The following is a 27,388-nucleotide window of genomic DNA, read 5'->3' as shown; positions in this document are numbered from 1 at the left end:
GTAGCCCCTGGACCCATTGGGTCTGGTTTAGATCTGTCACCAAGTTACTTGTTTGTGGAATTATCTTCTTTTTCTTTCATACACATTTGGAAAATGGACCAAATCATAGACGTTTTCCAACAGTTAGTAAAGCTACATAAAGCAATTAGGGAAATGGATTTATCAGTAAAAACACAGAGTAAAGCACAGGAAATTAGCTGCATAATTATTGAGAGTGTATTCCCCTTTTCTTCTTTACCTCTTGACTTAACTTTTTTCTGTGGGGCTCTGTCACTATGAGTTAAGTGGAGTCTCCCTCTGCCTCTCCTTCTCCCTGAGAAAATAGAAAAATAGAATCACAGTCACAGACATGCAGTTGCATTGTGTATATTAGTGCTTTACAGAATTTCCATTGAAATGTAACTTCCCATAAGCCTGTCTAACGCACAAAGAAAAATATATAATGCCTAGTCCTTAAGCACGAAGAATTAGATGGCAAACCTTAGACTCATCTTATATTTTACTTTTCATTGTCCCACATTAGTAAAACAAACAAATAATAGAAATCAGCATTTTATTTATGTCTCAAGCAGCCATGTGTTGAGTGCTTAATAGATGGCAATTGTACATCTACTAATGTACAATTAAAGGAAGTGAGTTAAGGGAAACCCTATGGTGGGCTTCACAGGTGAGACACATGTCCTGCACATCACCTAGAATGAAGTTATTTGTACATTTGTGTTGACAGTTTTAGTAATGTGACCAAGAGTTTTGTCCACCTGGGTTTAGACAAAGATATTAGAATCGAAGAAACTAACAAGAAGTCTAATTAAGAGAATGGGTAGGACTGAGTCCTCCAAAACCTTGATTTCAAATAGTAATTAAGGACTGACTCAGTAGATGTTGCAGCAGAGGCTGTTCTGCCATTTACAAGTTAATTGACGGTGGATATGCATCTCAGTATGTTTGCTATCATTCACATGTGTTTTATTTTCTAAGGTAGGAAGAGAAATTCATTTCCTGTTTTCTGTGTTCAATGCCTACCATCAAATGGCCACCATCTGATGGTGCTGAGTGGGGTAATACAGACCCCAGGAAGAAATATTTTCCAGACTACTCCTTCCTAACTGCTGCAAACTCCAAGCAGATTATGAGCATATATCAGACCAGCAAAGTAAAAAGGCTCTTTCCTTCAGTCAAACCCAAAATGGACGCATTGGTTGGAAAAATAATCCCATCTTCTGGTCTTTAGACTAAGCAGTTACTGAGAGGGTTTTCATTTCCTCAAGACCAAAATGGCCTCATGGGACAAATGTTGATGACTAGACCTTATCAGAAGATCAAACAAGTCACAACTTTGCAAGTTGTCACCCTGTTGTTATTTAACAAGATAATAGAATCTCAGACAAGAGGCCTACAGAGATTTCTAAACTTAAGAAATCTTAAGTTTAAGAAATCTTAAAACTTAAAGAAATGTCTAAACGTAAGAAAGTAGAAGACTTGGATAGTATAGCCGTGGGCTAAGGAGAACCACTAACAAGACAGAATTGCAGTTCTTAAAGAGGCAGGTTAATCTTTTGACTCCCTCTCACTTTCTCCCTCTGTAAGGTGGGTTCTCTAGGCAATAGCAGGTCACCCAGCCAGGTATGGTTTTCTGAGGCTCTCCGCACCTCCTCTCTCACCCAAGATGCCAAAGTGGTGGAATACTCTAGAAGACCAGGATATTTCTGGTTCTCTTTCTCATTCCTCTCTCCTCTTCTAAAGGTCCATGCTCACAGCCCAGTGAGAAGAGATCCAGACATCTCTTCCTTGCCTCTCCCATATTTCAGTTTGGCTTGGCACTAAAGCTCTGATTACAACCTTGGACAGTCCAGCAAATGCAGAGTTCTTTCTTGCTCTCTGTCTCTATCTGTTGCTTCTGGTTATATCTTTCCTGGGTAGTAGGTATGTTGGATTTACCTTTCATCAAATCTGTTAGGCCTAATATTTGTAGGGAGAAAAAGGAAATACATTGAAGTCCATTCTAGTCTTTGGAGCTTCTAGTAAAAGGAGGTTTGGTGCTTAAAACCCACTAATTCATAATATAGCGCTATTGTATTTTACTTTCAAAACAGATTGGCTGAGCAAGGCAGGATTTAACTATTTCTGTGTCCCCAGGCTCTAGTGCCCATTTAATAACACTGAAACCCCATAACAAACCCTAATAAATACTATGGCAGTCAGATTACAATGTAAGGTTATTTTAAAAAAATTGTTATGTTTGGTATTAACCTCTAGAAGTAAATACGACAATTTTAAATTTAATACTGTTTTCTCAAAATCTTAGTAGAACTAAGTCCCAGCAGTTGAGAACAATTCACTAAAAAGGGTGACCAACTGCCCCAGTCTGTTCAGGACTAAGGGGTATCCAGGATGCAGGACTTTCAGTGGCAGAACTTGGAAAGTCCTGGGCAAACCGGGTCGAGTTGGTCACCTTACTTCACAGCCTACATCCAAAGGCAGTGCACCGAACCACCTATGCGACTGTCCAAAGTATTAGTGGAACAGGTTATGGCGGCCCTAGCTCTTCACTCATATCCAGGCTACATTTCTTTCCAAAAAAGTCAAGTTGGTGCCTCTTCCCTCACTGCGGAGTTAATGAAAGCATCTCGTGGAGGAAAGAGCTAGTGATTATGCACTTTCCTTATCCAGTGTCATCTCACAGCTGTCCCTGTCAAGTAAGACACTTCCACACTCTTATCTCTCCTCTCTCATCCACTTCCCCAACCCTGAATGGGCTCAAGCCAGCGGCTCTGGAGTGGGAGTAGAGCCAAGAGAGAATGAGAGAAGACCCCGATTATGCCACCTCTCCACTGCAGGTGCTCCAGACCAAGCTTGCTCAGGCGGAAGGCAGGGAGGTGCTTTGAATTGGAGAAAATACTTAAGTTTTAATACCAGGCCTGAAAGGACCCCAATAACTGGAAAAAGACTCTTGTTCCTGTGAAAAGGGAACAGAAAAATGCTATGACCTGCCCAAGATAGGAAAAACTCACCTAGAAGGTAGATTTGAAAGGGGAATGAGAGAATGAACTTACTTTCTGTTTACAATTTATAAAAACTAGCCATTTTAATAAACCAATAATATAAGGTAAAGGAATTTTCATGAAAAACAGATAAAACTCAGAGGAAAAAAAAATTAGGTCCTGGGCTGTTAAGAGCTATGATATAAATGCAAACAATTTACAATCCTGGCTCCAAATGGGTTGCTTTCTAAAGATTTCATGGCTCTCAACTTGACTGGTAAGCTTGACTAGTAAAAAATTAACGAAGATCTGTGTTCCTCAAAACTTTAGCAAAATTTCTATTGACCCCCAGGGCAAAATAGAAGTGGCACAAACAATCTTACTCCTGATTTTGGCAGAGTCCTGCAGATGCCTTTTCACCTTCTTTCCACTCGAGGCCAGTTGGCCAGCAGCGTTGCTGTTGTCTAGGGGTAGGCAGGGGAAAAGATAGAGTTATGCAAACAGCAGCTGACATGTGAAACGAAAAGCAAGTGAGGAATTTTATGAGAGAGTATAATATAGTGGAAATAAAACATCAACTACGAGCCAGAAACCCAGGAAAATCCACTTAAACCTCTGTCCCTGTCTCTTCCTCCATAACATAGACCTACTATTGTTGTTCTGTATTATCACAGAACATCAAGTGTTAAAGTTTTTTGAAAGTGCTTTATAAGCTGTGTATTACAAAGTACAATACCATAATTTATGGCTGTCTAATTGTAAAAATACATAAGAAATGTATCAATCTACCTCTGAACATGTGTTGAAAAGAGTTCAATTCAGAAGTATCAAAAAAAAAATAAAAAAGCAAGTGAGGGAATATGGGTTTGAATTCTGAACCCCCCCCTGCACTATACACCTAGACAAGAAAGAAAGTTATGGCAAGGGATCTCAAGCAGGTGTCCAGAGCATTCTCTACTTACGAGGGACCACTTTTAAAGTACATACAAAATTTCATTATACTTTGGAAAAAAGTAGTTTAGAATTTATGTATGGACACACAGACCTAAATGAAAATGTCATAATGATTAAATACAAATATTTAGTGTTTTGAAAATAAGCATTCTTAAAATGGATGCAACCACTTTTTTCTTTCTTCCTGAACAATATTATACACATTCACTAATAGTGCAGCCATGTAAATTGGCAAGAATGTAAGATATATAGATTAGTGAAAATTAATAAATTTTAATTGGACTCTAAAATCTTGTATAGATCTAGTGATTCAAAATCGGAAATCATGTGGAAAATGAAGTCTAGCCCTCATTGTCTAGATAAAAGTTGTTCCTTAAACCACTACTAAAATGAACAAGATTTCAGGGGTCTGATTAGAAGTAATATATACACGTTATTGGAAACTCAGAAAATAAAAATTGCATGAAACATCACCATCTGGAGATAGCCACAATTAACTTGTCAGACTTTTCTTTTGCATATTTTACTGTTTAAATGACACTTTTCCATTACAATAGTTGAACATGTTTAATATTTTGAGTATATACACATATCTTTAAAAAACACAAATAAAAATGTAAACATCACCTATATTCCAATGACCAAATTCAACTACTGCATATATTTTTATGGATGTACTGACATTGATTTTCCTATATATCTATATCTATGTTTCCCTCTATATATAGATTGATAAATATGTATAAATAAGGATTTATAGAGATATAAAAACAAATAATGCTTATATATATATTTTCTTTAACACACACATACACGCACACATACAAATACAGTCTGCTTTATTCATTTAGCCTTTAGAACATCTCTCCAAATTAATGTTTCTTGACCTAGGAAAGAAGCCACATATTGAGGATGGCAGTGTCTTGTTAGCATTTAGCTCTGGACTATTACACACGTGAGATATAAACCATTTTGTTGAAGCCACTGTATTTTTGGGCTTCTTTATTAAAGTGTCTTGGCCTATATCCTGACTGACATAGTAGCTAGGAAACTATTATTGTCCTCAAGAGACTGCAGGCTGCAAGAAGACAATAAGCAGTGCCTTATAAACTGAACAGGTGTGACTACTTCACTTTGCTGCTTACCTTTTTGAGGTATTTTTCTCTGATGTTTCATTTTTACTCTTGACCAGGAATGCCCTTTCTTTTTTTCTTAAAAAAAAACATAATAAAGTGAATTACTTAGAGCTGTAAATATAATTCTCAAAGCCTTATATATCAGTAGTTTTCAAGTATTTTTTTCAGACCTTAGTTCACAAGTTGGGGCAAATTTCTTAACTACCAGTGTAGCAGTGTGAGGCTGATTTTGAGCTATATTTTACCCTGCGTAGATTTGGAGACTATAGGAGATGACTTTCTCTTGAACAAATATCAATTTGTTCCCTTTTCAAGTGTTCTTATGTAAATTCAAATGCTCTGAAGTTGGGAGGCATTCTCAACTTTAATATGGAGAACTGCCATTAAATAATCTCTGTATTCTTGCAGTTGTGACACAAATCTTCTCACTTATGTTTAATATAGTGCCTGAAATTCCCAGAGGACTTAAGGAAACAGAGTGGATTTTGTGTTGTGTTTTGCTTTCTTGTGTGTGATATGAAGATGTGTGAATGTGCGAAGACCACCGGTGCTGGGCAAGTAGCTCAGTGCTGACTTACAAGGCAGGAAGGGCCAAAAAGCCTTGCTCTTCAAATGGAAATGCTATATTCAAGAATGCTGGATCTACCATATGATCCAGCAACCCCACTCCTGGGCATATACCCGGAAAAGATGAAGACTCTAATTCAAAAAGATACATGCACCCCAGTGTTCATAGCAGCACTATTTACAGTAGTCAAGACATGAAAGCAACCTAAGTGTTCATCTAGATAAAGATGTGGTATATCTATACAATGGAATATTACTCATACATGAAAAAGAACAAAATGACATTTGGCAGCAACATGGATGGACCTAGAGATTATCATATTAAGTGAAGTAAGTCAGAGAAACACAGATATCATGTGATATCACTTATATGTGGAATCTAAAAAAATGATACAAATGAACTTATTTACAACACAGAACTAGACTCACAGACATAGAAAACAAACTTATGGTTACCAGAGGGAAAAGGAGTACGGGGGGACAAACTAGGAGTATGGGATTAACAGTTACTACTATATACAAAATAGATAAACAACAAGCTATATTCACTGTATAGCACAGGGAACTATACTCAATATCTTGTAATAACCTATAATAGAAAAGAATCTGAAAAAAATATATATATAACTGAATCACTTTGCTGTATGCCTGAAACTAATACTATATTGTAAATCAATTAATTCAATTTAAAAAGAAAAGAAAAAAAGAGAATGCAGCGACTGCCCCAGTGGCACCTTGGCTTTCTATTCTACTTCACAGCCCGAAGCAAATCTCAGCCTCACTGAGGTCTTCAATTCACCAAGATTCCCCAGAGGCCTGGGCCTGGTGCACTGATGCTTGGCTAAGCTGACAGCCAAAGTCCACTGGGCCACTGTGGCTGTTTGGCCTCAGAGCCAGCTTGGCAGAACCAAAGCCGATGTGGTCACTCCTCTGGTTGGCGGAAGTCAGATGACTGGGGTTTTGCACATAAGCTACATGCTTGGTCGTTCATGTGGAAAACTACAGACTGGCAGAGTAGGGACACTGATCTATGGGGCAGTGATTGTGGAAATGAACCGTGGTGCTGATTGACCAGTCTGGGCCCCTCATGGGAATGCCCAGGTGCCTGGTCTTTACTGACGGAGGCTGACATCATGATTCTGATGCAGGGGTTATGGCTGATCGCCAGGCTCATGACTCCTGCTAGAAGCTGGCCCATTTGTTCCACGTGGGGGAAGCCACACTGCAAGGGGCTTTGCCTCTACCTGCTCCTGCCTGACCAGGTTTCAAGATGCTCTTGGGGTTCTGGGCGGTGCCGCAACATGGTCTATACTTCTGCTTACAGACCAGCTGACTCTGGCCGTACCATTGTGACCCTAGAAAGTCACGGGTATCTTGAGCCTGGCTGCCCGGACCACTACAGTCTGACAGTGATGTGCCCTTTAACAAAAGAGCTCTTCACAATGCCCTGACTATCTGGCCCACAACCCTCATCTCCTGTCCATACACCTCTGTAAGGCACCTTTGGTTACTGAAGGCAGCTGTCTCCAGAAGGGGATCAGCTCCTTCCTGGATAATGATCAGGACAAAAGCAGTGAGGGGTTAATAGTATTACATAGGCCAATTCTGAAAATCCAGGATTCTGTTTGAACATTCCTGGGAATGATGTCTCATTCTTTCCCCAACCAGCCTGGAAGGCACAGCCTTGGAGGGCCTAAGGGATTCAGATTTAATTCTGGTTATTTTATGAAAGTGCCTTTGCCCCACTTGTATCTGACTATTCTGAATGAAAGGTCTGAGTGGGAATAAGAAATGATTGGGAAAGAAATATGAAGTCCCAGCCACTGGAATGTTATACACATATTTTGCAGCAGTGAAGGAAGAAGAAAACTCCAGGCATCTGAGGAGGGAATCCCATAAGCTCTAGAGGGTACAGGGGATGGAGGTACATTAATAATATCCATCTTTCAGAACTTCTCTGAATCCTTCTTCCAGAAGGAAAATGCTTGGTACAGCTCTCCCACTACAAAGATGCGGAATCTACTATTCACCAGATACAAGAAAAGGAGCTGGTCCCAGCGTCTGCATATCCCATCCAGAGTCCCTCCAGACATCACCCCCACCCCCATGCTCAGCCATTCTATGGTGGGGGGTGAAGAATGAACACCATCTGGTTGGTGTCATGGACAAAGAGGACAGATCAGATGGACTGTCCTCAAGAAGTGTCTGCCCTCCAAATCAAGGACTAGACGCAATGAACAGAACTGGGAACTTTAAGGCTTACAGTTGGCCAGGGGCCCACCCTGGAGATACTGTCCACCTTCCCCCTGGCCGATGTATGTCCCATTAGGGTACCTCAACCACTGTAAATGTTTCCCTTCCAGGGGCACCATGTGTGCCCTTGGGATTGTACTTCTTGTGTGAAAGCCAGGCATTCACCTGCCTCTCTCATGCAAACGTGGAGAATTACACCTTAGGGGTGGTCATTAGAGACCTAAGGCATTTATGGTTTATGAAATTCGTTAAATGCAGCAGGAAATAAATTGAATGGACTTTGCCCTAGCCTACATTGGTTGGATTAATCAGGGTGGCTGGTGGAACGGTATCTTCATGGGGAAATTTGCCAGAATGTGATGTGTGATGTGAATTTGTTGGGGGGAGGAGGGTGGTTCTGTGGCATTTCCACATGGCTGAGGGTATCTTTTCAAGGATGTTTGAAAAGCTAACAGCTTTGGAAGCTAGAGATCGTGTCGCCTTCCAGGTCAGAGGGCAGATTTGTTTCATGACCAATATAAAATAGAGAATGTCTCCGTCCTTAGAAATATTCCAGAATAGTAAAATTTTCTTAAATTCCAGCTAATGCCTCCCTCATGGATAAGTTTTGTGCAGGTTTGCTAGTAACCCCCTTCTAAGACTGGGGGTGTTCCTCAACTTGGGCAGCTTGTGTGTGCCATATTACTAACCCCTATGTGGGTTTAAGGAGACAAAAAAACTGATGCACCTAGCCTATATCTCAGCAATTTCATTTATAGGAATTTATACAAGAGGTATAAAGGCATAGAGCCACAGAAAAGTTTCTACAAGAATGTTCATTGCAGCTTTTTCATATTAGCCCCAAACTGGAAACACTTGTGGTGTCAATAAATAGAAGAAAGTATACACAAAATATGGTGTAGTCCATACAATGTAACCTATTTTGTAACAAAATGGTACAAACTACTGATATATTCAACAATATGGATAAATCTCAAAAACATTATGCTGAGTGGAGTAAACCTTACACCAAAAGAGAACATGCTCTAAAATCATATATAAAGTTTTATACCAAGCCAAATTAAGTTATCATGAAAAAAAATAAGAATAGTGGTTGCCACTCATGAGTGAGGGATAAGGATATACCAGAAAGGGCATAAGTGCTTCCACGATGATGGTCATGTTCTGTATCCTGATAAGGATTTGGATTACATGGGAGAATACATTTATTAAAACTCATCAATGGTACACTTAGTATTTGTACATTTCATTATAAACTTTATCTTGCAAACAAGTATTGAACTCTAGTTAATGATGTACATGCTGAAGTATTTGGGGAGAAGTATACTGATGTCTGCAACTTTGAAATGTTTCAAACTTGAAGATGGGTTAGTGGATATATAGAGAAATGGATAGATGGAAAGAAATCTGATAAAGCAAGAATAGTACAATGTTAATTGTGAAACTATGTTAAAGTATTCTGGTGTTTACTGTAAAATTCTCCCCAGTTTTCTCTAAATTTAAATTTTCCATGATTCAGTGTTGGAGAAAGAGCTTTTAGAGAGAAAGGACAGATTATTTACCAAGAAATGACAATCACAATAAAAGAGGAATTTGCATCAGTCAGTCACAAAACAGATTCTAGAAGACAATGTAGTAAACACTTTATTAATGAAAAATAAAAGTCAACCTAGAAATTTTAACCTTGGGTCTATCAAAAAAAAGACAAATTTGCACATACAACACTTGAAAAATTTACCACTTAGAGACCACTCAATAAAAGAACCAAAGGATTTAATTCAGCTAGACAAAAAGCAAAATCAAAGAAAAGAAACAATGATGAGTACATAAAATGATTTTTAAAAATTTTAATTTAAGTAAATATCAACTGCAAAAATCATAATATTAATAGTTTCAAAATTGTAATTAAAAGAAAATAAAATGTTAAACAATAGCTAAATGGTAGAGATGGATGGTCAACCTGTAATGAATCCATGCTAAGATCCTTATCATCTTTGGGGATTGGGGCATGGTTAAAAAGATTACAGAAATTTATCTCTAATCACCAAACCAGCAGGGAAAAAAGGTAGAATACAGAATTCTATCTCAGCCCATTTGAAGGTAGGAAAGGACACAAAAACACAGAAAAATAAAGATGAACAGTGATATAGAATCTATAAGTCCACATATATTAGGAATCAGAATAAATGTAAACAAATAAAATTTAGCTATTAAAAGATGAGGATTATCAGAGAAGTTTAGAAAAAGCTAAGTGTTGTTACATGAGGTCTAAAACCAAGCTGCAAAAAAGGGCTTAATGCAAAGGGAGTAAAAAACCTCAAAAACATAAAAGTTCATGCAACACTATCAGCACCCTGAAAAAGAGATGTAAGATCAAAAGCATTAATAGGGATAAAGAGGAACACTGTATAATAATAAAAGGAAAAAATCCACTAAGTTATACAGTCATGAATAGCCTCAAAGTATTTAAAGTAAAACAACAGAGTAGTGAGGAGGCAAATACACAACCATGTGGGAGAACTTACCACATCTAAATAGAAACCTGATAGAAAGAATATAAGCTACTTTAGAAGATTTAGAAGAACCAAACAACAAAGTTGTGCTTGATAAAGACTGTTTATGGGGAGAGGCCAGATCCCAAGAAATAGTTCAATGCACACTATTTTTAAGTGGCACAGACATTCACAAATATTGATGTAAATTAGGATGCAAAGGAACTTTCAACAAATTTTAAAGAATTGACGAGGTCAGTTTGTTAAAACTCATCCAATCATACCTTAACAGTGATGAGTGCTATTATAGAAAATTATAGCTCAATAAAGCTGACAAGGAAAGTAAAAATGTGCAAGATCTATTTAAAAAACTAAAACTTTGTTGAAGAACATAAAACGTGATCTGAATAAATGAGTACTTCATTCTCCATGTAAAACCCTCATTTCTACCCAAATTTATCTCCAAATTGAATGTATTTTCAAAGTTCCAGTGCAGTTGGGGAGCTATTAAGAGGAAATCTTGATTGATTCTAAAATTCATGCACAGTGAGGGAGCCAGAATTACTGAAATTCTGAAACCTCCTTTTCTCTTGCTTCTCATTATATTTTTTTACTTTTTTTCTTTGTTAAAAAAAAAGTATAACAAGTAGGAATAGAAAATTTTACTTTAAAGCACTGTAGTTAAACCGACTTGATAACACGGTATTGTGAAGCAATTATATTCCAATAAAGATCTATTTAAAAAAATAAAATAAACTGACCAGCATTTCAGAGTAGAGTCAGACACAGATCTGTGAATACAGGAAAAGGCACAAGAGGGCATTAAAATCATGAAGAAAAAAATGCTGGTGTTCATAGGCGCATGAAAAGATGTTCAACATCGCTAATCATCAGGGAAATGAAAATCAAAACCACAATGAGATATCACCTCACATCTGTCAGAATGATTATCATCAAAAAGAATACAAACAGCAAAATTGGAAAAGAACGTAGAGAAAAGGGAACCTTCCTACCCTGTTGGTGGGAATGTAAGTTGATGCAGCCACTGTGGAAAAAATTTGGGGGTTTCTAAAAAAACTAAAAATAGAATTATCATATGGCCCAGCAATCCCACTCCTGGGCATATAGCCATAGAATACAAAAACACTAATTTGAAAAGATACATGTATCCCAATATTCACAGCAGCATTATTTACGCTGCCAAGATATAGAAGCAACCTAAGTGTCCATCAACAGATGAATGGAAAAAGAAGATGTGGTGTATATATATACTATGGAATACTACTCAGCCATAAAAAGAATGAATTTGCAGCAATATGGATGGATTTGGAGGGCATTATGCTAAGTGAAATAAGTCAGACAGAGAAAGGCAAATACTGTGTGATATAACTTATATTTGGAACCTAGAAAAACACAACAAAGTAGTCGAATATAACAAAAAAGAAGCAGACACAGATATAGAGAACAAACTAGTGGTTACTAGTGGGGAGAAGGAAGAGGGAAGGGGAAATATAGGGATGGGAATTAAGAGGTACAAACTATTAGGTATAAAACAAGCTACAAGAATATATTGTACATCATGGGGAATATAGCAAATATTTTATAATAACTATAAATGGAATATAACCTTTAAAAACTGAATCACTATATTGTACACCTGTAACATATAATATTGTACATCAACTATACTTCAATTTTAAAAAAAGTGTTGGTGTTATTCCTTGTAATTACTATCTCACATCATACACAAAGAAGTGAATCCTATGTGAATAATAGCTTTAAGCATTTAAAAGCACTAAGTACTTCAAATATTCTAGAAGCAAATATAAATATTTTAAAAATCTTGAGATGGAAAATATCTTTGTACATTATAAACAAAACCTAGAAGCCATAAAGGAAAACCTTGATAGATCTTACTACATAAAATTTTCAAATTTCTCTAGAACAAAATATGCTATAAACAAGCCTAAGAGAATAACATCAAATGAGACAAAATAGTAACCACATACATAGGCAAAATTTTATATATATATATATATATATATATATATATATATATATATATATTCTGATGCTTCTTCAGCATGGTTAAAAAAAAAAAGATAGCAATACTGGGCAAGGCTTACACGCCAGCCATTTTTATTTATTTATTTATTTTCATCAGCCATTTTTAGAAAAAGGAACACAAACAACCAATAACAAATGAAAAGTGCTTGACCACAACAAAAATGAGAGCAATGCAAATTAAAGCAGAATGAAATGAAACTTTTTACAATTAAGTTTGGCAAAATGTTAAATGTTTATAATGTCTGTGCATGATATACTGCTTTAAACTAAGGGAAATGTAACAGTAAGAATAGATTTATGATATAATGTGTTAGTATATGATATACATGTGTTAATACATGCATAGAAAAATCTAGAAAGATATACATCAATCAAAATTTACAAAGAGCATATATTTTAAAATTTTAAAAACAACAAAATTTTTGAAAAAATATAAGTCTCACTGAGCTAAAATCAAAGAATCCAGAGAGCTCTGTTCCTTTCTGGAAGCCGTAGGGGATAATTCGTTTCTCTACCTTTTCCAGCTTCTGAAGGCTGCCCACATTTCTTGGCTCATTGTTCCCTGCCTTCATCTTCAAAGCCAGCCACATTGTATCTCTCTGATCATTATTCTATAGTCACATATCCTCTCTCCATAGAAGGAAATGTTTTCTGATTTTAAGGACCCCTGTGATTTGATGGGGGCCACCCAGATAATCTAGAAAAACCTCCACATCTCAAAACCCTTAACTTAATCACACCATCAAAGTCTCTTTTGCCAGGTGAAGTAACAGATTACAGGTTCCAGGGACTAGAAAAAGGACATCTCTGTTTCTGTTGGTATAAAGTTTTCAAGAATCTTATCAATCTCTGATGTATGTCATGGGGATCTCCTCCATTAGACAACAGTCTCTTCTACAGATCTTTCCTGTATACTCACATATCTATTTTTCACTTCTGCTGAGATGGTTGAAGGTATCTATGGGTCACAAACTTAACCTCTTCAAAGAACATTTTATATGACTGAATACCCTGAATTTTCACTACTTCTGGGGCATTAGCAAAAAGTTATACAGCCACACTCTGGGTTGTCACTGCAGAGCACATTTTCCTGACAATGACACTCCTAATATGAGCATCTTTTGCAATCTGAATAGGCTAAGAATTTTCCAAATCATCAAGTTCTTATTCCTTTTGTTTAGCAGTTCTTCCCTTGACTTATCTCTTTCCTCTCACAGTTTACTCTAAGCAGCAACATGAAACCAGCTGCACCTTTATCATAGTACTTAGAAATCTCCTTAGCTATATATCCAGAAAATTCTGCTTTCTGCATAACTGCAGGATAGAATTTCACTGAGCTTTCTGCCACTATATAATAAGGATCCCCTTTCCTTTAATTTCCAAACACATGTTCCTTATTTCCTTCAGCGACACCTTTAAACTAACAGTGGTTTCATGACAATTTACACATTCTCTAATATGATATAGGTTTTCTCTACCATGTTCTTCACTTCCAAGTCCTCACAAGCAGAGTCTTCAGCACCACCTTTCTACTAACAAACTGCTCAAGGCAATCTAGACATTCTCTATCCTTCTACTTAAAGTTCTTCTTATAACCCAATTTCCCTCTGGCCATTGCCCAATTCCAAAGCCACTTCCACATTTTCAGGAATGCATTATAGCTGCACCCCACTTCCAATGACCAAAAATTCTGTATTACTCTTTTATTGCTGCCATAACAAATGACCTCAAATTTAGTGACTTAAAACACTTTATTGTCTTACACTTGTGTCGGTTAGAAGTCGGACAAGGGTCTCTCTGGGCTAAAATCAAGGTAGGCCTTCATTCCTGTCTGGAGGCTACAGAGGAAAATCTATTTCTTTTACTTTCCCAGCTTCTAGGAGCCACCCATATTCCTTTTTCCTCCCCTTCATCTGCAAAGCCAGCAATATTGCATCTCTCTGTGACTATCTTCCATAATCGCTTCTCCCCCTCTTCGCAGCCAGACACACTTCTTCATTTTTTAAGGCCCATTTGATGACATTGGATGCACCACAATAATCCAGGAAAATTGCCCCTTTCAAGGTCCCTATCTTAATTATATCTGTAAAATCCCTTTTGCCATGTAAGAGAACAGATTACAGGTTCCAGAGATTAGGATATAGACATCTTTATGGGGCTGTTATATTATTAATATTTATTATTATAAATTATAATAATGAAACTGGCCTTAAAAACTCATTTTAATATCAAAAGCAAGTAAAATTGTATACACTCTTACTTCTTTTCCTCTTGGGTTTTCCCAAAGTAGAGTTGTTTCCAAGATCCACAGTATCTAGAAAAAACAGGTGGTGAGGAAACAAAAATGAATAAATAAAAGTTATAAATCTTAGGATGATTCATACTGCAAAAGGCTTGAATTTATAAAGATGTTTGGGTTATCATCTGTCTCTTCCTTCTAAAGGAACTAAACCTACTGAATTGAGAAGTGAGAGTCCAGGATGAGTCCTGGGTCTTCCTTTATTTCTTAATGGGACTTTGAAAAACGTTCTTCAATACCTATGTACTTCAGTTTACTCAGGGATATCTGTCTAGTTCTTAAGACTTAATAGGATCACTATATAAACAAGTGACATGCTGGAGAACATCTATCAAAAATATGTGCTGGGTTAAGAATAGTTGATCTGAAGTCTCTTCTCCTGACAATTAAGTGACAGGACTAGTTATCTTTTGACAACTTTCGAAGGTTGTGACAAAATGACACTATTATCTACTAGTGGACATACACTTGACTTTCTTGGGTGACAAGGATAGAAAACATTGTAAATCACAAGGCTTTATTAGTAATATACTGATGTAATAAACAATATACTGCCATTTTTAAAAGTGTATTTCTACTACATCATCCATATATAATCAAAATGGGCCATCCCTTAGACACAATTTTATAATGATCTCTTGCTTCCCTGCTATTCCCAAAAGGATCAGGTCAAGCAAATGCAGAGATCAGGATACTGGGATGGATTGGACCACCTGCCACCACCCAACCTGCGTCTGTGTTACCAGTGGAGCCACCCCCATCTCACCACACTCAGGTATCCTTACCCATCATGTCACTAGCTTCTTTACTTTCAGTACTTCCTTCTGGACCTCCTGGCACATCTTTTGAGAAACATATAACACAGGAACACTTCTCATTTCCAAATGTTGGTGGCTCTGCTCCTGGGGCAAAATTGTGAATTATGAAGACTTTTCATTTCCCTAGTGATCCTCTTTTCTGAACCCTTGTTGATCCCACTTTTTCTACCTCTTGCTCTGAAATCTTTCATTTATCCTCCCTACACCTGACTCTTCCTTTAAGTCTCCATTTTCCCCTTTCTCATCCTTTTCTCTTTACCAGAACTTAGTTTCTGCTTTTTTTCTTAATGCATAGTTACCTTGTCCATTATAAGATGGTGGGCCAGAAGTTAGCTCCTCAGAATCTCCTTCTGTATTCATCTGAAGAGCTTCTAGTTTGCCAGATACTAAAGAGACACAGGAAAATTACCATCCACAGATCCTGAGACAGTGATTAGGGAAGAGTTCCTGGGGCTCTCATAATGCACACTAATATTCTGAACTATAATGAACTGCTTTCTAGCTCCAGTGCTGGACACCCCATGCCAAACAACTAGCAAGACAGGAACACAACCCCACCGACTAGCAGAGAGGCTGCCTAAAATCTTACTAAGTTCACAGACATCCCAAAACACACCACCAGACACGGCTCTGCCCACCAGAAAGACAAGATGCAGCCCCACCCACTAGAACACAGGCACAAGTCCCCTCCACCAGGAAGCCTACACAGACCCCTGAACCAACCTTACCCACTGGGGACGGACACCAAAAACAATGGGAACTACGAACCTGCAGCCTGCGAAAAGGAGACCCCAAGCACAGTAAGTTAAACAAAATGAGAAGACAGAGAAACACACAGCGGATGAAGGAGCAAGGTAAAAACCCACCAGACCAAAAAAATGAAGAGGAAATAGGCAATCTACCTGAAAAAGAATTCATAGTAATGAATGATCCAAAATCTTGGAACTAAAGATGATCCAAAATCTTGGAAAAGATGATCCAAAACCTTGGAAATAGAATGGAGGAAATACAAGATACACTTAACAAGGACCAAGAAGAACTAAAGAGCAAACAAACAATGATGAACAACAAAATAAATGAAATTTAAAATTCTCTAGAAGCAATCAATAGAATAACTGAGGCAGAAGAATGGATAAGTGACCTGGAAGATAAAACAGTGGAAATAACTACCACAGAGCGGAATAAAGACAAAAGAATGAAAAGAACTGAGGACAGTCTCAGAGACCTCTGGGACAACGTTAAACATGCCAACATTCGAATTATAGGGGTCTCAGAAGAAGAAGAGAAAAAGAAAGGGACTGAGAAAGTATTTGAAGAGATTATAGTTGAAAACTTCCCTAACATGGGAAAGGAAAGAGTCAATCAAGTCCAGGAAGCACAGAGAGTCCCATACAGCATAAATCCAAGGAGAAACATGCCAAGACACATATTAATCAAACAATCAAAAATTAAATACAAAGAAAAAATATTAAAAGCAGAAAGGGAAAAACAACAAATAACATACAAGGGAATCCCCATAAGGTTGACAGCTGATCTTTCAGCAGAAACTCTGCAAGCCAGAAGGGAGTGGCAGGACATATTTAAAGTGATGAAGGAGAAAAACCTACAACCAAGATTACTCTACTCAGCAAGGGTCTCATTCAGATTCAATGGAGAAATTAAAACCTTTACAGACAAGCAAAAGCTAAGAGAATTCAGCACCACCAAACCAGCTTTACAACAAATGCTAAAGGAACTTCTCTAGGCAGGAAACACAAGAGAAGGAAAAGACCTACAAAAACAAACCCAAAACAATGAAGAAAATGGTAATAGGAACATACATATCGATAATTACCTTAAATGTAAATGGATTAAATGCTCCAACCAAAAGACATAGACTGGCTGAATGGATACAAAAACAAGACCCATATATATGCTGTCTACAAGAGGCCCACTTCAGACCTAGGGACACATACAGACTGAAAGTGAGGGGATGGAAAAAGATATTCCATGCAAATGGAAATCAAAAGAAAGCTGGTGTAGCAATTCTCATATCAGACAAAATAGACTTTAAGATAAAGACTATTACAAGAGACAAAGAAGGACACTATATAATGATCAAGGGATCAATCCAAGAAGAAGATATAACAATTGTAAATATTTACACACTCAACATAGGAGCACTGCAATAGATAAGGAAAATGCTAACAGCCATAAAAGGGGAAATCAACAGTAACACAATAATAGCAGGGGACTTTAACAGCCCACTTTCGCCAATGGACAGATCATCCAAAGTGAAAATAAATAAGGAAATACAAGCTTTACATGACACATTAAACAAGATGGACTTAATTGATATTTATAGGAAATTTCATCCAAAAACAACAGAATACACTTACTTCTCAAGTGCTCGTGGGACATTCTCCAGGATAGATCATATCCTGGGACACAAGTCAAGCCTTGGTAAATTTTAGAAAATTGAAATCGTATCAAGTATCTTTTATGACCACAGCGCTATGAGACTAGATATCAATTACAGGAAAAAAACTGTAAAAAAACCAGACACAAGGAGGCTAAACAATATACTACTAAATAACCAAGAGATCACTGAAGAAATCAAAGAGGAAATCAAAAAATACCTAGAAACAAATGACAATGAAAACACGATGATCCAAAACCTATGGGATGCAGCAAAAGCACTTCTAAGAGGGAAGTTTATAGCAGTACTATCCTACCCCAAGAAATAAGGAAAATCTCAAATAAACAACCTAACCATACACCTAAAGCAATTAGAGAAAGAAGAACAAAAAAACACCCAAAGTTAGCAGAAGGAAAGAAATCATAAAAATCAGATCAGAAATAAATGAAAAAGAAATGAAGGAAACAATAGCAAAGATCAATAAAACTAAAAGATGGCTCTTTGAGAAGATAAACACAATTGATAAACCATTAGCCAGACTCATCTAGAAAAAAAGGGAGAAGACTCAAATCAACAGAATTAGAAATGAAAAAGGAGAAGTAACAACTGACACTGCAGAAATACAAAGGATCATGAGAGATTACTACAAGCAACTATATGCCAATAAAATGGAAAACCTGGAAGAAATGGACAAATTTTTAGAAAAGCACTACCTTCTGAGACTGAACCAGGAAGAAATAGAAAATATAAACAGACGAATCACAAGTACTGAAATTGAAATTGTGATTAAAAATCTTCCAACAAACAAAAGCCCAGGACCAGATGGCTTCACAGGCAAGTTCTATCAAACATTTAGAGAAGAGCTAACACCCATCCTTCTCAAACTCTCCCAAAATATAGCAGAGGGAGGAATACTCCCAAACTCATTGCACGAGGCCACCACCACCCTGATACCAAAACCAGACAAAGATGTCACAAGGATAGAAAACTAGAGGCCAATATTACTGATGAACATAGATGCAAAAATCCTCAACAAAATACTAGCAAACAGAATCCAACAGCACATTAAAAGGATCATACATCATGATCAAGTGGGGTTTATCCCAGGAATGCAAGGATTCTTCAATATATGCAAATCAATCAATGTGATACACCATATTAACAAATTGAAGGATAAAAACCACATGAAAATCTTAATAGATGCAGAAAAAGCTTTTGAAAAAATTCAACACCCATTTATGATAAAAAACCGACCAGAAAGTAGGCATAGAGGGAACTTACCTCAACATAATAAAGGCCATATATGACAAACCCACAGCCAACATCGTTCTCAATGGTGAAAAACTGAAGCCATCTCCTCTAAGATCAGGAACAAGACAAGCGTGCCCACTATCACCATTACTATTCAACATAGTTTTGGAAGTTTTAGCCACAGTAATCACAGAAGAAAAAGAAATAAAAGGAATCCAAATCGGAAAAGAAGAAGTAAAACTCTCACTGTTTGCAGATGACATGATACTATACATAGAGAATCCTAAAGATGCTATCAGAAAACTACTAGAGCTAATCAATGTATTTGGTAAAGTTGCAGGATACAAAATTAATGCACAGAAATCTCTTGCATTCCTATACGCTAATGATGAAAAACCTGAAAGAGAAATTGAGGAAACACTCCCATTTACCACTGTGACAAAAAGAAGAAAATACGTAGGAATAAATCTACCTAAGGAGACGAAAGACCTGTATGCAGAAAACTATAAGACACTGATGAAAGAAATTAAAGATGATACAAATAGATAGAGAGGTATACCACGTTCTTGGATTGAAAGAATCAATATTGTGAAAATGACAATACAACCCAAAGCAATCTACAGATTCAATGCAATCCCTATCAAACTACCAATGGCATTTTTCACAGAACTAGAACAAAAAATTTCACAATTTGTATGGAAACACAAAAGACCTCGAATAGGCAATCTTGAGAAAGAAAAACAGAGCTGGAGGAATCAGGCTTCCTGACTTCAGACTATACTACAAAGCCACAATAACCAAGACAGTATGGTACTGGCACAAAAACAGAAATCCAGATCAATAGAACAGGATAGAAAGCCCAGAGATAAACCCATGCACATATGGTCACCTTATTTTTGATAAAGGAGGCAAGAATATACAATGGAGAGAAGACAGCCTCTTCAATAAGTGGTGCTGGGAAAACTGTACAGCTACATGTAAAAGAATGAAATTAGAACACTTCCTAATACCATATACAAAAATAAACTCAAAATGGATTAAACACCTAAATGTAAGGCCAGACGCTATAAAACCCTTAGAGGAAAATATAGGAAGAACACTCTTTGACATAAATCACAGGGTGATCCTTTTTGACCCACCTCCTAGAGAAATGGAAATAAAGACAAAAATAAATACATGGGACCTAATGAAACTTACAAGGAAACTACAAATAAGAAGAAAGACAGCCCTCAGAATAGGAGAAATTATTTGCAAATGAAGCAAATGACAAAGGATTTATCTCCAAAGTATACAAGCAGTTCATGCAGCTCAGTATTAAAAAAACAAACAACCCAATCCAAAAATGGGCAGAAGAACTAAATAGACATTTCTCCAAAGAAGATATACGGATTGCCAACAAACACATGAAAGGATGCTCAACATCACTAATCATTAGAGAAATGCAAATCAAAACCACAATGAGGTATCACCTCACACTGGTGAGAATGGCCATAATTTTAAAAATCTACAAACAATAAACACTGGAGAGAGTGTGGAGAAAAGGGAACCCTCTTGCACTGTTGGTGGGAATGTAAATTGATACAGCTACTATGGAGGTTCCTAACAAAACTAAAAATAGAACTACCATACGACCCAGAAATTCTACTACTGGGCATATACCCTGAGAAAACCATAATTCAAAAAGAGACATGTACCACAATGTTCATTTCAGCACTATTTACAATAGCCAGGACATGGAAGCAACGTAAGTGTCCATTGACAGATGAATGGATAAAGAAATTGTGGCACATATATACAGTGGAATATTAGCTATAAAAAGAAACAAAATTGAGTTATTTGTAGTGAGGTGGATGGACCTAGAGACTGTCACACAGAATGAAGTAAGTAAGAAAGAGAAAAACAAATACCGTATGCTAACACATATATATGGAATCTAAAAAAAAAAAAAAAAATGGTTCTGATGAACCTAGCGGCAGGACAGTAATAAAGATGCAGACGCAGAGAATGGACTTGAGGACACAGGGAGGAGGACAGGTAATATGAGACAAAGTGATAGAGTTTCATTGACATATATACACTACCAAATGTAAAATAGATAGGTAGTGGGAAGCAGCCACATAGCATAGGGAGATCAGCTCGGTGCTCTTTGACCACCTAGAGGAGTGGGATAGGGAGGGTGGGAGAGAGATGCAAGAGGGATGGTATATGGGGATATATGTATACATATAGCTGATTCACTTTGTTATACAGCAGAAACTAACACAACATTGTAAAGCAATTATACTCCAATAAAGATGTAAAAAAGAAAAGAAAAGAAAAGAAAAACCAAAAAGAAAAAAAACAATGAACTGCCTTCTGGGAAAAAGAATATCTGCTCCAATAATCACACCTGAGATCCGACAGAGCCATGTTTTTCCCATCTTTTGAACCTCATTCTGCTTTCTCTACTTTCATTTTTCTACTTTTATCCCTAAGAATAAAATAAAAAGATCTTATCCTTCTAGGAAAAACTGACTGTCCTTTGAAAGTTGCAAAATGTAATTGACAGAACCAGTTTTAAATTCATCCCAATTGGCCAATGACTGCTTGCATCACTAACCACATCTAAAGTCAGCTAATCAGTTGCAGCCTTACACTTATGAAAATCAGCCAGATACACTTCAGAAAGCCTATGTGTATGGCTAAATGCTAACCGATTTATAAACACTCCTGTTTCTGAAAGTCTGCAGTCCCTGAACTACATGCGTCCCAAAAGTGTAAGTAAAAACACAACATTGTAAATCAACTATACTCCAATAAAAATTAATTAAAAATAAGTAAAATCAGCAGTTTCCTTTATTAAAAAAAACTGTGTACAGTGCTTCCTCCCACCATGTGTCTTGCTTAGCAAGCTACAAATCCAGCTTTAGCTTCAAATATTGCACGGTGGCCACTCTTCCTTCACAAATGGTGTTCCCACCAAGATCGTCTTGAGGACTCTTGCTTAGGGGTGTCTTGTGGGACCCTTGGACCAACAGATGTTGGTCCAAAACCCCAGCTTCTTGTGCACAACTCAGATTGTCTTCCTGATCCACTGCCAAGTGAATCCATCTCAAGAACAACTTGAGCTCTGACTTGTTTCATTGAAGTTTTATTTCTGAATTTATTTTATTATTTAAAGATGTGTATGCAATTACATACAAAGTAGGCAGACATTTTGGTTTGGCGGGACAGCATTTAGCAAATGTTCTATTAATGTGCTTATTCTTCCACAACTCCATTTATTCTCACTTTTCTTTTGTCTATTTTTTTAAAAGTCTTGTCTCGTGTGTTTGTCTGTTCCTGATTTTCCTGTGATTCTTCATTATTAGAAGATGGTGATCCAAATAGATAGAGGCATAGATTTGATAAATCCCCAATCCAAGCTAGCCCCAAAGACTAATTAATGGATGGGGGTCCATTAGAAAGTCGATAATTTGTGCAAATATAGTTTGTCACATTTTGTCTTGGGTCCCTCACCAAAACTTTCATGAGGATACTTGACATCATATTAATTTTTGAAAGAAAATCCTTTTGTTCAGTACATAACTGTTATCATGTAATTGATCATATGTCTTCTTTTTAGTTTCTGCTTGATTGATGAGCACAATACTCCATTTTCAGGACACCATTCATACTTAGGACTCTATGTCATGGGCTTGTCTTTGCCAAAGTCACAATCTCCCACTGGCAGAACTTTCAATTCCTCTCTGTACTCTCAGTGTGATTCTAACTTTCATTTAATAAATGGTAAATTTTCACAAAAGATGTCTTTAGATTTCAGTGGGGAACTTTTGCCATGTCAAAAGTAAATGACTCATTTGATAATATTTCTCTAAAAGGACTGAAAAAAATGACCAAGAGTAGTTCCCTGTGCCAACCAATAACTGCTATATTCAGACCATTATGTAACAAACTGTCCTTTCTTTTCTCCAAGAAACTCCTAAAAATTTAATAGGTAAGGCTCTATTCTGCAAATGAAACTACATATTAAGTGTACTAAGAAGGGCTAACCTTAGAATTCCTGGAAAATTCTCCTACACATGATCACTTTATAGTTAATCTGAACATCAGTATGCCTATACTATGCATATTCAAGATATGCAGGAAATAAACAAAATAGGTATACCTCACTTCCCTGTAGTGCCTAAGCCAATTACTATAGTCTTTTCTAAAGTCAAATTCTTTTCTTTAACACACTTACGCTCAGCTTTCTTTGGTGTTGTAATTTGTTTGGTAGCCTATATTATTTGCTTGGGAAAATCAATGTCTCATCTGGATAGTTATTTTCTGGAGATTTACTCAAGCTTCATTGTCATAGGTAGAATTCTAAAATGACCTCCCAAGATTTGTTCCTAAACCCCAGGGACCGTGAATATCATAAGACATTACCCCCATTTTTAGGTTACGTTGTATGGCAGAGTTGATGTTTAAGAAAAGGAGATTGTCAACACAAGCAATAACAAATGTTGGTGAGAATGTGGAGCAAAGGGAACCCTTGAGCACTGTTGGTGGGATGTAAATTGGTGCAGCCACTGTGGAAAACAGCATGGAGTTTCCTCAAAAAACTAAAAATAGAACTACCGTATGTTCCAGCAATTCCACTCCTGGATATATAATCCAAAGGAAACAAAATCTGCACCCTAATGTTCACTGCAGCATTATTTAAACAATAGCCAAAGACATGGGAACAACCTAAGTGTTCATCAATAGATAAATAGATAAAGAAAATGTCGTGTGTGTGTGTGTGTGTGTGTGTGTGTGTGTGTGTGTGTGTTATAGAGTAATATTCTTACTCAAAGAAGGAGAATCCTAGGATTTAGTTTCTAATGTCCACTTCCAGAAGAGAGAGTTTAGATACTTCCTTACTAAATCCTGACTTAATATTGTTTGGTGATAAGTTTTATCTCTAAAATAAAAATAAAATTAAATGAGACAAAAGAAAATAAAGTAAAATGAAATACCAGGCTGGTTATGCAATGACTGTTCCAGACTCCCTTGTAGAGTTCATTCCCTTACAGAAAGCAAAATTGTCTCAAGTAACTAAACATAGAGCCTTCTCTAGGACATGTCAAATTGTTAAACTGAAAGCCATTATGCATTTGGAGTAGATCATAACTTCTGAATGCTGTGGAAACAAACAGATTTTCAATCTCTTCAGGTGCCCACATAAAAACAAATATCAAGTGGATTATTTAATGTCTTTTTACTACCCAAAGATCCCCAGAACATGCAGATAATTCCATGAAGTAGAACTGCTTCCACACAAGATCAATCAGAATAAAGTTTTCCTGGATGCCTAGATTGTCACACTGATTGTCACATTCTCCTTCATATTTTTATCCTTTATCCTTACAACTTTAGTTTTTCTATTTACTGGTTTAGTGTCTGAAGCCTCTGACTTCCCTATAATATTACTACTAATAATAACATTCCAAGACTGACTTCACTTAGGACGATCACCACCCTAACTTTATAATTCAGTTCTTCTAAAATATTTCTAGTAGAGCCAATTTGAAGAATTTTTGTATATGTCATCGTCCCAAGCCAACTCCTGGAAAAAAATAATGGCTTTACTTGTAATTATGCTTCTAAAATAAATTTTAATTGAGGATAAATTGCATTAAGAAATATCAGGCTGACAGCTACTGATGGGCATTCAGGGCAAGGATGCTACAAACTATTTATATAAAGACCATGACTCCACCTAATCATCAAAATCAGCTTAAACCCAACTGTACTTCATCTTTGAGTGTTGTCCATGGAATAAGAAACAACTAAAACCCCCAAAGAACCTCAAACATTTGAAGTCATGAGTTATTCCTATAATAAGATCAAAAGTTCAAACATTTGGGCAAAGAAACAGTTTATGATGATTTAAAGTATATTACACCAACTTAACCAATAAATCAACTCTCTGTAGATAATACACAAATGAAAGATTATGTTTCTGTGCTGGAAGAGGTGAATATAAATATTCTTGGGAGATAATAAATAGCTAGAGAATAATGTACTAACAGTTCCACTAAAGTTAATCAAATTTTTGTACAACTTCTGTGTTCTTTCTCCTATGTGGAATTCTATCTACTACAACTGAATATATGGATACCTACAATCAAACAACATGATCTCCTAATTATGGAGTTGCTTAAGGTTTCTTGTCCCTTGCAAGGTACAAGGGCCAAAGAGCCAAGGTAAATGTGAAGAATGATATTTGAGAATTAACTGGAGCTTTCATTGTGGAGTATTCCTAGAGTAAAATCCATCAGGAAACACCATCTTCCTGACACCCTGCAGCCCAGACAGTCCTTATCTCTCTCACCTGCTCCACTTTTTGGTAGTGAGCTCAAGGATTCCTGGGGTTCTTCTTCATCACACACTTCTGAACAGGTACTGCTTCCTTCTGATAAATAGAATGAAATCTCTTGGAACCCCAGTGGATGACCAATGGAAACCGTAGTAGGAAAACCCTCCCAGAGACAACCAGGAAGACCAGAGCGGCTCAAGTATCTCCAAGATGGGAATGTCCTTGCCCTTAGACCCTCCTGCCTTTGAGCTCACCTGACCTAGAGGTTAACATGGCTCCCGTCATTATCATCAGAGGCTGAAAACAGTCTACCCGTCTCACTCCCTTCTTATACACTAATTTTCTCTGTCTTTTTCATCCTTTCCAGTTGGCTCTACATATTTCTTCTGTATGGGTATGTGAAGGGGAGCAGGGTAGGAAGAGAGAAGAAAGATGGAGATTTTCCTCTCTGCAGACAGAAAAACAAAGATTCAATTTGGGAGTTGAAATCACAATTACCTTTTCCATCACATAGTGGTTGACTAGGCAGCTCCTCTGGTTCTTCTTTGTTGGTCATTTGGGAAGCTTCAGGATCACAGGACACTAAAGAGAAACAAGAAAATGAGCTGAGCCAGGATGCTCAGACCACAAGTGAGACGAGGAAGAAGAAATTGGCAAGGGTCACATGATGAATGGAAGGCACAGAAAGACAGGAAGGATAACTGATCTAATCTTTGGACAACAAAGGTCACCAGGTTTAAGTGGGAAAGTAATATGATCTGATTTCCATCTTGCAAATAAAAATTGTGCTAAAGTGGAGAAAATGGGCAAGATGGGAGCAAGAGAAAATGGGACATTCAAGTTCCATTTACTGAGAGAGCAAACCCTGTAAGAAAAGGACATTCCAGTTTCATGGAAGAAGATGTTGGTTTCAATTTTGGAAGTGTCAGTTCCTGAAAGACATCCAAATGGAGAGGGCCCTGGGATAAATGTCTTCAGGTAAATACATAGATGGATGACCTTGGAAGATGGGTCTGCCTAGCAGGCATGTGCTTGAGACACATTCTGTTACCTGAGAGTAGCTGAGGCTGCCAGGGAGGGAATTATTACTCTATGTTATGGACACCACTCTCTCAATGGGGCAAATCTAACTTGGAAACTCACTACTGGGATGGAAGATGCTCCTGTCTGATATGCATACTTCAGCATTCCAGGATCCTAACTTCTCTCCTCTCTTCCCTGTACAGCTGTTTTCACTCTTTATTGATCTGATAAAACTCTTTCTCGACATAGTTTCTCTGCACTTCCTTGCACATTTTTTTTTTGGTATTTATTTGCCTCTCTATATAGTTTCTCTAATTTTTATCTTTGTATTTCATTTCTTATTGAGGTAATTTCCTTTCTACCTTGTCTTCCATTTTCTCCTTTTCTCTTTTTCTCTGGGTCTTCTCTTTCTAGATGCCTGTAAAATTTCCTTATTTTATATATTTTCCTCATGCTCACAGATCCCTTCTCTCAAACTGACAAAAGTCCTTCCATTTTCACATGGACCACAGTGCTGGAGAGCCTTCCCTTATTAGCTCTATTCTAAGTCTCCCACATGACCTTTCTAAATTGCAAGCTTATCAGTCATTCACAAAACATACTTCCTTGTTCCTTGTACTTCCGAAGTAAGCTGAAAATGATCTCCTTGCCTCAACTGCCATAACCTGTTGACATTTGGATTTTATATGCATTTAATAAAGTCACCCAGGTACTTCTGCTTTGGGACCCCAGCCTACCTTTGGCACATCTGTTTCCCTATGTTCTCCATGCAGGGGTGCTCTCCCCACTCAGCTCAGCTCACCTTTCTCCTTAGTCTCTCTCAC

General features: G+C 37.2%; 1 protein-coding gene across 2 annotated transcripts in view; it reads right to left on the bottom strand.

The window, feature by feature from the left end:
- Window positions 1-27,388, bottom strand: part of LOC101276639 (nuclear body protein SP140) — a 74,534-nt gene that overhangs the window by 12,123 nt on the left and 35,023 nt on the right. For both annotated transcript variants that reach the window (XM_033425716.2, XM_049712522.1), the window contains exons 10-17: window positions 26,040-26,123; window positions 25,557-25,637; window positions 15,867-15,953; window positions 15,535-15,651; window positions 14,711-14,764; window positions 5,081-5,146; window positions 3,365-3,445; window positions 239-313 (exon numbers count right to left, since the gene is read on the bottom strand). In XM_033425716.2, coding sequence (XP_033281607.1) covers window positions 239-313; window positions 3,365-3,445; window positions 5,081-5,146; window positions 14,711-14,764; window positions 15,535-15,651; window positions 15,867-15,953; window positions 25,557-25,637; window positions 26,040-26,123 — 645 coding nt within the window. The remainder of the gene's footprint in view (window positions 1-238; window positions 314-3,364; window positions 3,446-5,080; window positions 5,147-14,710; window positions 14,765-15,534; window positions 15,652-15,866; window positions 15,954-25,556; window positions 25,638-26,039; window positions 26,124-27,388) is intronic.

Source organism: Orcinus orca, chromosome 7 (assembly GCF_937001465.1).
Source record: "Orcinus orca chromosome 7, mOrcOrc1.1, whole genome shotgun sequence".
Lineage (NCBI taxonomy): Eukaryota > Metazoa > Chordata > Mammalia > Artiodactyla > Delphinidae > Orcinus > Orcinus orca.
The sequence above is the reverse complement of the archived record's forward strand: the minus strand, read 5'-3'. Positions and strand labels throughout refer to the sequence as shown.